Source organism: Ylistrum balloti, unplaced genomic scaffold, assembly GCF_031769215.1.
Source record: "Ylistrum balloti isolate Yb309-2 unplaced genomic scaffold, AGI_CSIRO_Ybal_v1 Utg369868, whole genome shotgun sequence".
Classification (NCBI taxonomy): Eukaryota; Metazoa; Mollusca; class Bivalvia; order Pectinida; family Pectinidae; genus Ylistrum; species Ylistrum balloti.
Window position 1 is genome coordinate 168,136 of NW_026782012.1, and position 9,680 is coordinate 177,815.

Below are 9,680 nucleotides of genomic sequence, written 5' to 3' on the forward strand. Positions count from 1 at the left end.
TGAATCATTCCTCTGTTATTGAAAGATTTATGAAGTGTGTTATTTAAAAACAAGATTAAATATTCCTAATAGGTTTTTGTGTGATATGGTTCCAATTCAAATTTTTCATTTATTTGATTTACAGCGGAAGTTAAAGATCAGGTCTCAGTTTATTCACAAGAACTTGCTCGAAAGACAGAAGAAACTCATACACAGAAGGAGGAGATCACCAACCTTTTAGCACAGCTAGTTGATCTCCAGAGAAAATGCAAAGTTGTAAGTATTAATCTAGAAAAAAATTAATGAAAAGTAAAGGGATGATAGCACAGACTTGTCATGGCTGGAGCTAAAGTTTTAGTTTCAAGTGAGTGATACAATATTGGGAGTAGGGTCCAAAACTTTAGTGATATTGATGCGCAAAGACCGAGGGACAAACATAATGACAAGAATTAGCCTAGAAATAGGGACAAATGAAAGTAATTGGGAAATTTATTAGATAGAATCCTGAGAGTTCATATATACAATAATTCATTTTGTCTTGGTTTCCAGTTAACAGCGGAGAATCTAGAGCTCCAGAAACATCTTGAGGCGTCACAGTCAGCACAGAAACACCTGACTAAGGAGGTAAGAATGTTAGCTTGGTACAAGGTCAGGGTCAACCTTTCACAGCCAACCTGAGAAATAGGAAAAATGTTCATTTCTGTTTTTCTGAAACATAGCTAACCGTACTCTTTGTTTGTGATCAGGATTTTTTTTTTCCAGTTGGTATGATACAACCTATGGTTTCTTTTCTTTGTTTATTTTTGAGGTATCTAGTTTCTGGTGATATTTTTCCAGTTGGTATGATACAACCTATGGTTTCTTTTCTTTGTTTATTTTAGAGCTATCTAGTTTCTGGTGATATTTTTCCAGTTGGTATGATACAACCTATGGTTTCTTTTCTTTGTTTATTTTAGAGCTATCTAGTTTATGGTGATATTTTCCCAGTTGGTATGATACAACCTATGGTTTCTTTTCTTTGTTTATTTTAGAGCTATCTAGTTTATGGTGATATTTTCCCAGTTGGTATGAACAACCTATGGTTTCTTTTCTTTGTTTATTTTAGAATCTAAAAGTTGGTATGATACAACCTATGGTTTCTTTTCTTTGTTTATTTTAGAGCTATCTAGTTTATGGTGATATTTTCCCAGTTGGTATGATACAACCTATGGTTTCTTTTCTTTGTTTATTTTTGAGGTATCTTGTTTCTGGTGATTTTATTCCATCATAGAAAATAGAGAAAAAAATTGAACCCTGCAGAATTACCAACTTTTACAGTAATAAGAAAAAAACGTTCATTGTGACCTTTTAAAAAAGTTAATTATCTGAATTTGTTTTCTGTTCTATGTTCATTTTTAAGATAACTACTCATTCAGTGATATATAGAAAAGCTGGCAAATTGAAATCTTTAAGCTGACAATGAATGTATCAGATAGTTTGTCTGAAGTACTGATTTAATTATCTTTTATCTGATTGGTCAGTCATTCTTCTAAACTTGTATCTGATTGGTCAGTCACTCTTCTAAACTTGTATTTGATTGGTTTGTTATAGTTAAGTGAATACAAAGACAAGCATGATGAGGTCCTTGAATTACTTGAGGAGAATCAGGAGGAATTACGAAGGCTACGAAGAAAACAGAAACCCAACGTAGCTAAACACAGTTATCTGTCTACATCACTATTAAGTGTTCCCAGTGACTCTATTGCCTCCGAACTTGAGACATCTCTCAAGTCAGAAATAGATTTCCCACTTGGGTACTCACCAGCAGAGAGAAAGTGAGCATTGATCATACTCAAGCCAGAAACGGCCTTCCCACTACCTGTATAAACATTTAAGTCCATTAAGTCTAGTTGTATCTGTGGTTATTGTGGAATTTGACTTTCTGCATTATGCTGTTATCTCAGAAACTCTTCAATGTAACTTCATGAATCTTTTTGTAATTATCTAAAATCAAACATTCCACTTTTTGTTGCATATCATTTTTGACATCTTTGATACATGATCGAATTGTCTATATACTTGTCTAAACATCTTTTTCTAGAAATTCGATATGCAAATAAATTTCGGATGTAAGCTGACGAATTTACCACTTTGGCACTTAATTTTTTTAAAGAAATATTTTAGGAGTCAAAGTTTCTTCTGATTTATCATTGGACCAAAATTGAAGTACTGAAAGGGAGATAACTTTAACAGAATTTATCTGAACTTTGTTTTTCAGAGTACATAACTGGAGAATTTTTGAGACGGCAAAGGCTGCGAAGAAAGCAAGCAACAAGCACAATGGCATTAGTAATAGTAACAGTTTTGGGACAGAGAAGACGTCTGGAATTTCAGGAATGTCTGGTCTTTCTGGACTCTCCTTGCTTAGTCTCGATGGCAGCCAGGATTCAGGAGCTCGTTCACCAGCAATGTCTGGAACAGCCTCATCTATTGGAAGGGCCGGAGCTCTGTCTGCTGGAATGTCCAACCGGAGCTCCATGTATTTCTCCGAGTCAGAGTCTGTCCAGAGTGACGGATACAATGCTGATCTGGACAGCCTCTATGGGTCAGTGCTTTACTTTGTTCGAATTGATCATAAGATTGTTGTATTTAAGTTACCCAATCATAACCTAGTCAATTCTGGCAGTATAAGAAGAGGGGATCTTCCTGAAATATTATTTGCATTCTGCTTAGTTTCTACCCTTCTAAGATGAAGTAAGATGAGTAAAGTTAGAATATCACTATTTTGGCATATAGTGTATTATACAAAACTAGGTTACAAAAATGCTACTGGTTTTGGACAGGTGCTCTCCTCTCCATTTCTAATTAAATGGGCGTTAAAGTTTGATATCTACAAAAGTAATGGTATATTGATATTTTCCCATTTCATTTCTGAAACTTAATTTTGTTTACATAAATATTCTAATTAAGCTCAACTCCGGTAGGAATTTTATGAAGATTTACCAAGATTATGCCCAGGATTTTCACAGGTCTCAAAAATATATTAGATGTTTGTGTTTTACTGCAGTGATGTAAAGAAGCACAGCTTGGGACGGCCCGGAATACCTGGCTCTAACGATCTGGAAACAGCACTGAGAAAGTTGTCCATTCGCCGTGCTAATGAACTGAACGAGGAGGACTTTTTTGAGGATGAAGAAAATCGGAAAAGACAGAGACACAGGTAGAGAATTTATTCCTACTTGTGTGACAATGACATATCAGGCCATTTATTATAGATGATATGAACAGGTATATGCACAGACTGTAAAAACATTGTTTGTAATGTATCTTGGGGGGACTTTGAAATTTTGTGAAGTATTAAAGAACTACTTGCTATAGGGAATATATCTGTTTCTGTGTTCACAGGTCGGATACCAGTAGATCTGATGGTCAGGAATCCACAGATACGCCTGGCATGTGTCCAACTCCAGATAGTACACTCTCTACAGGAAGTTTCCGATCAGGATTCTCTCAGCTGTCTCTCCCAGGCAGTAACAACCCCCACTATCGACTTCCAGAAAAACTGAAAATCATCAAACCTCTTGAGGGTAAGACTTCATATATATAATACATATATAACTATTACACTTTGTACTTTCGTACTTTTGAAAGTCTCCTGGAAATAACTTTTGTAAGTACCAGACAAAAATTAAACTCTAAGGTCTTTATCAGCATTAGAAATACATTTTTAGAATGACAAATTGTTTAAACTTATGAAAAGTGGATGAAATAAATAAATTTCTCTCTCTTAAAAAGAATTCTTTTGTTTATGGTTTTCAAGATCAAATCAAGTTATTTAAGCTGTGAGTTGCCCACAGTTTTCAAATCAATATTGGCAGAATTTTCCCTGACCTTCAAAGTTTTACTCAATCTCATATACGATGTGAGTTCCTGGACCTTTACAATTGATAAATTTGAAGGTCCCAGAAAAGCCCTGTTTTGGTAGGCCAGACTGTTCAGCTTTAATATTGTAGGTGAAGCACCCCAGATTAAAAAGTCCTATATAAATGTTATTAACTATTTGATTCTCAGGTTCTGTTACTCTACGCCATTGGCAGCAGCTTGCTACTCCACACCTGGGAGGCATCTTTGAATCTCGCCCAGGTGTTCAAATTAAAGGGGAAAGGAAACTGGACATGAGTGAAGAGGTTTACAACCTGAGTGACTTAGAGGAAGATGGTAAATCATTTATAGTTGTCAAGAATTGACCATTGACATATTCAATGCTTTAAATGTAAAAATACTGTCACTTAAACAAGAAGCACCTGAAATTTCATCAACATGCACTCTAGTTTTTGAGAACTATATATAGGGACATGTAGTCACAGGTGGTGTCACAACATAGGGACATGTAGTCACAGGTGGTCTCTCAACAGAGGGACATGTAGTCACAGGTGGTCTCTCAACAGAGGTAGTCACAGGTGGTCTCTCAACAGTCGCAGGTGGTCTCTCAACAGAGGGACATGTAGTCACAGGTGGTCTCACAACATAGGGACATGTAGTCACAGGTGGTGTCACAACATAGGGACATGTAGTCACAGGTAGTCTCTCAATGGAGGGACATGTAGTTACAGGTGGTCTCTCAACAGAGGTACATGTAGTCACAGGTGGTCTCTCAACAGAGGTACATGTAGTCACAGGTGGTCTCTCAACAGAGGGACATGTAGTTGGAGATGGTCTCTCAACAGAGGGACATGTAGTCACAGGTGGTCTCTCAACAGAGGGACATGTAGTCACAGGTGGTCTCTCAACAGAGGGACATGTAGTCGCAGGTGGTCTCTCAACAGAGGGACATGTAGTCGCAGGTGGTCTCTCAACAGAGGGACATGTAGTCGCAGGTGGTCTCTCAACAGAGGGACATGTAGTCACAGGTGGTCTCACAACATAGGGACATGTAGTCACAGGTGGTCTCTCAATGGAGGGACATGTTGTCACAGGTAGTCTCTCAATGGAGGGACATGTAGTTACAGGTGGTCTCTCAACAGAGGTACATGTAGTCACAGGTGGTCTCTCAACAGAGGGACATGTAGTCACAGGTGGTCTCTCAATAGAGGGACATGTAGTTGGAGATGGTCTCTCAACAGAGGGACATGTAGTCACAGGTGGTCTCTCAACAGAGGGACATGTCACAGGTGGTCTCTCAATGGAGGGACATGTTGTCACAGGTAGTCTCTCAATGGAGGGACATGTAGTTACAGGTGGTCTCTCAACAGAGGTACATGTAGTCACAGGTGGTCTCTCAACAGAGGGACATGTAGTCACAGGTGGCACAGGTGAGATTGGACTGAACAAAAGTATATTTTGACAGGAACCAGTATTTCTTTAATTTTATATCTGACATCGTTTTATATGCTACATTAGAGGAATTCATTACGTAACTTAAAGCATTTGGATATTTTACAGATGATTACGAGGATAACACAGAGTGCTACAAGAGATTCCAGGAGAGTTCAACAATAAACACATACACAAACTCTACAGTCAAACACCCAACCCAGCTTGTAGGGTAAGTTTCCTTCAGTTGTCTACCTTCTTCCCTATTAGTTGCTCCAATTCAGTTTTTTGTGCTGTTTGTTTCCTCATGTTGTATTTTTGTGATCCCACTATTTAAAAGTATATATATATATATGTTTCCATAGTATCCTAGGGTTGAGTTATGCAGTGTTGATTACTCTTTTAATTCAGAATTTCAGCAATCACATTGAGTTTAATTAAACATAATGAATATGCATGAGCACAGTATATTTGAGTGTTTGCTGTTATACAGACATCAAATATTCTGCTTTATGTTTACAGTTTAGTTTTTCATGCATGATTGATTTAAAAAATTTTCTGTGCAATTTTCATTTGATGTTAGTTATCTCCCTTTTTTCCGATGCTATAAGATAGCTAGATGGCAGCACTGCAGTTTGTGTTAATGTGCCACAATTTGTTTACAGCGAGGATGGATCGGAACTTGACTCTGACGTAGATTGTACAGAGTAAGTTTACTATGGCAACAAATGTTTCGCTAGGTTGGATTTTCAAATTATGAACAAAAACTAGTCAATTGTAACTCTCCTGATCCGTATTCCCTTTTGGCCCTGATCACTGCACACTCTTTCCAGCCCTACTTCCTATACCAATATTCCTTCACTAGAATTTCACTATATTTAACTACTACAGGGAATCATATAAAAACCAAAAGAATGTCTGCATGTGATTGAAAATTTTTATGTCTTGTATAGGTCATGTACAATGTTAACATTTTGTTTTTCCATTTTAATTTTCCACAGACAATAGCATGTTTTTATAGTGTTACAATTGACTAGTGTACAGTAGTATTATCTGAGAATGAATATGAAGGATCTTGCAGCTGTGAGCTTGAGTATCATGACTAGGGCTGAGATTATCTAACAGTTGTTGATTTAACAGCGGTTGCCTTTGCTGTAGTTTAGTGCATGCACAGATTTTACATAGTAATGTTGAAAAGTAAAATGATTTGAGGTTTTTTTTTTTGATGTCATAGTGCACATCTTTTGTTTGGCACTAGTGATTGATGTCTAATTTTCAAAGGAGGAAAAAAAGACATGATTTGTGTTATTTCTAATCACAATTTCACTGAAATTCAGTTTTAAATATCTGCAAAACCTCTCCATCCTTACCTTGTCCGATTCTGTCATTATCGGTAATGCATGCATGGTACCAGACTTTTGTGCTTTGAACATGATTGGCTTGGTCATTTTCCCATTGAAAATTTCAACTTAATGATCCTAACAAGAGAGGATTTATCCCTCAGTGCTACAGAATCATCATAAGATCATTCCAATGGAGTATGGTAATTAGAACATTGGTTTCTGGGAAGGAGACATCAAGTGATAGTTATGTCATCAATAAAGCATAGATTAGTAGTTGTAGCCGATGATGATAGATTGATTTGCTCTTTAGTTTAGTTTAGTTTAGTTTATTACCAGTGCAGGATGGTTACGATCCTCTATATCGGTCTCAGTAATACAATGATAATGTTTATAATTATTGTCATTTGAGACGTCAGATCCAGGAACTACAGAACTTCTGCTTTATAATTATATACCAGTTCTTGATTTGCCCATTGTTCATCTAATCTATTTTTGAAAGAGTTAACTGTTGGTGCCGATACGATATACTCCGGAAGATTGTTCCATATTTTGAGCACACACAAAGAAATAGAATGTTTCCTGATGTCAAGTTTACACTGCATGTAAAGTTTTTTGGAGTGACCCCTTGTTCGCTGAATTTGAACTTTGTCAATCCACAATTTAAGGAAACCAGCAGCGTTACTCTCACAAAAACTGTTTGTAAATTGCTCTTATTTTTATGCTGAACGAAAATTTTCAAGGGAGCATATAGATTGTACTGTGTCCATCTTTCCTTTCATCATTGCATGTCGGGAGCAGAACTTTGTACACAGTTAAGCAAAGATTAGGAAACTTGGTGTATACACAGGCTATACTGGTTTGAAGACAATGTGCAGTTAACCATATTCAGGGCTTGCCACCTCTGAATTACAGAGTTATTGCCCTTTATTAAAACTTCTGTGTCTGGAGCATAACTTTGCTTGCATTTAAGCTATGGTAATGAAACTGCATGGTGTATACCTTGTTCATAATAAAAAAGATGTCATGTGTACTGAATTTGTGGCTTCCAACACCTTAATTATAGAGTTTGTGCCCCTTGTTTAAATTTAATGATTGGAGCATGACTTTGCTTTAATTGATATACTCATCATATGAAGAGGATGTGAAGTGTTCTAAACTCAGGGCTTACAACTCCTTAATTACAGAGTTATTGCCCTTTGTTAAAATTTTGTATCCAATAAATTTGTTTTCAGGAGCATCCCTCACTTTCACTGATAATCTTATAGTCAAGTTCCTTCAGTGTTAATATTTTTTGAAAAGTGAATCTATTAACAAAATGATAGCTTGTTTTTATGGTCAAGGACAAACAATTCTAATATTTATGTCCAGTGAACCTCTGGTCATTTTGAATTGGCAGGTATTTCAAACATGTGATGTTTTTGATAAAATAATAAATCTATTGGAATAGTTTGAACCCTTCCTATTAAAATCAAATTGTTTGATCACCTGTTAATAATGTCATATTAAGTTTATTTGTTTTTATAAAATTCATAATGTATTAAGTCATATTTCTGAGTCGACAACAACAATCTTTGATAAGTATCTGGTAAATAATACATATTTACTATCCTCAGAGATTTAACTTTGCTTCAGCATGAAGAAGCTTAGCTGGTGGAGATATCTCTCAATAAGAAATTACAAATATTTACAAAATGTAAAGATGAAATATTAATACTGCTACATTGTTGTCTGTTAGTGAAACTTTGAAATAATAAAAATTGTACTGTGGTGAATCTATAATTGGTTGTCTGGTTATAATGTTGAAAAATTGGTCCTGGTCAAATCACAGATTTTCACTAAAAGAAAAAAAATTATTTGAAATACAGCTGATGTCTTGATCTTTTTGAAACTTAGTTCTGATATGCTGATAAGTATCTTTATAGCAAACATAGCATTGTATCCGTTTGTTTTGTGTATTTGCAGATCAACATCGACAAAGTCTTCAACACCTCGACTTACTTCTATGGTTCAGTCAAGCGGAACTACAACATATAGCATGTCTCTGGGACTGGCAGCCATTTTGAATGAGCGTGACTTGCTCAGCCCCTCAGACAAGAAACCCCAAACATCAGGGGCCAACAACCCCTCAAGAATGTCTAGTTGTTTGGTATCCGAGTCTCATTTTGATCTAGCCAAGTCAAAAGCCCATACTGTGACCTCATCACCCGGGTCGGGGGTTTCCTTGACTACGAGTTCACCAACGAAAACGTCACCGGAGAGACCAAACTCATTGTCTGGTGCAGATTATCAGGAGGCAAACCTCCTCAATCGTATCAAAAACACAGGTTTTTCCTTGTATGGTTATCTTGGGAAAATAGGTCAGCAAAGGTCAGACTCAGTGGTGTCTTTGCCAACACTGCATGAGAATACAAACACTTCACATTCACAGCAAGGTGCGATTCCTAAAGTGTCTGTTTGTTCAGGTCCAACACAATCATCTTCTGTGGATAATCTTGTGACAATTGCTGCTGCATCAGAAGGTGGAGCTGAGGCTTCCAAATCTAAGTCATCTTCTTCCATATTTGGAGGAGCTTCAGGGGGTGGAGTTCTTGGTGCATTGACCTCAATTAGAAAAAGTGGCATATTTTGATTAATCAAATAATTTATGAGAAATGTGACTTCCAAAGATAATGTCAGAATACTGAAATGAATTGAAAATATTATTTATGTTGAAACCTGCTGTGGGGTTTTAACTTGTATTGTCTCTGTAAAGGTGAAATACTAGGTCCTGTATCCTGAGTGACAGATGATCAAAAGACGGATATAGTGCTTATCTTGGTTGATGTCCTAATGGAGCTGTTTATGATGATTGAAGTTTTTCACCAAGACAAAACACAATTTATTTGTTGTACCCTAGGCTTTGATTAACTATCAGAAATTGTCTGGTCCTTATGTAACACAATACAGGGGGAGGTAATAAAATGTCTTCCCTCTAAAAAGGGGAGGTTAAAGAGATACTTATATGTATTACCATATTGTTTTGTGAACAAAACAGTGTTTTTGAAATTTTAATATCATTTGCTAAAT

The 9,680-nt window shown here is 36.4% G+C and overlaps 1 protein-coding gene across 1 annotated transcript in view; it reads left to right on the top strand.

Moving 5' to 3' along the window:
* LOC132545941 (trafficking kinesin-binding protein 1-like) overlaps nucleotides 1-9,243 on the top strand; it is a 44,198-nt gene extending 34,955 nt beyond the window's left edge. The window contains exons 8-17 of the mRNA XM_060209623.1: nucleotides 125-255; nucleotides 529-603; nucleotides 1,570-1,793; nucleotides 2,237-2,563; nucleotides 3,026-3,178; nucleotides 3,364-3,545; nucleotides 4,030-4,176; nucleotides 5,401-5,503; nucleotides 5,937-5,978; nucleotides 8,577-9,243. Coding sequence (XP_060065606.1) covers nucleotides 125-255; nucleotides 529-603; nucleotides 1,570-1,793; nucleotides 2,237-2,563; nucleotides 3,026-3,178; nucleotides 3,364-3,545; nucleotides 4,030-4,176; nucleotides 5,401-5,503; nucleotides 5,937-5,978; nucleotides 8,577-9,243 — 2,051 coding nt within the window. The remainder of the gene's footprint in view (nucleotides 1-124; nucleotides 256-528; nucleotides 604-1,569; nucleotides 1,794-2,236; nucleotides 2,564-3,025; nucleotides 3,179-3,363; nucleotides 3,546-4,029; nucleotides 4,177-5,400; nucleotides 5,504-5,936; nucleotides 5,979-8,576) is intronic.
* The last annotated feature ends 437 nt before the right edge of the window (nucleotides 9,244-9,680 follow it).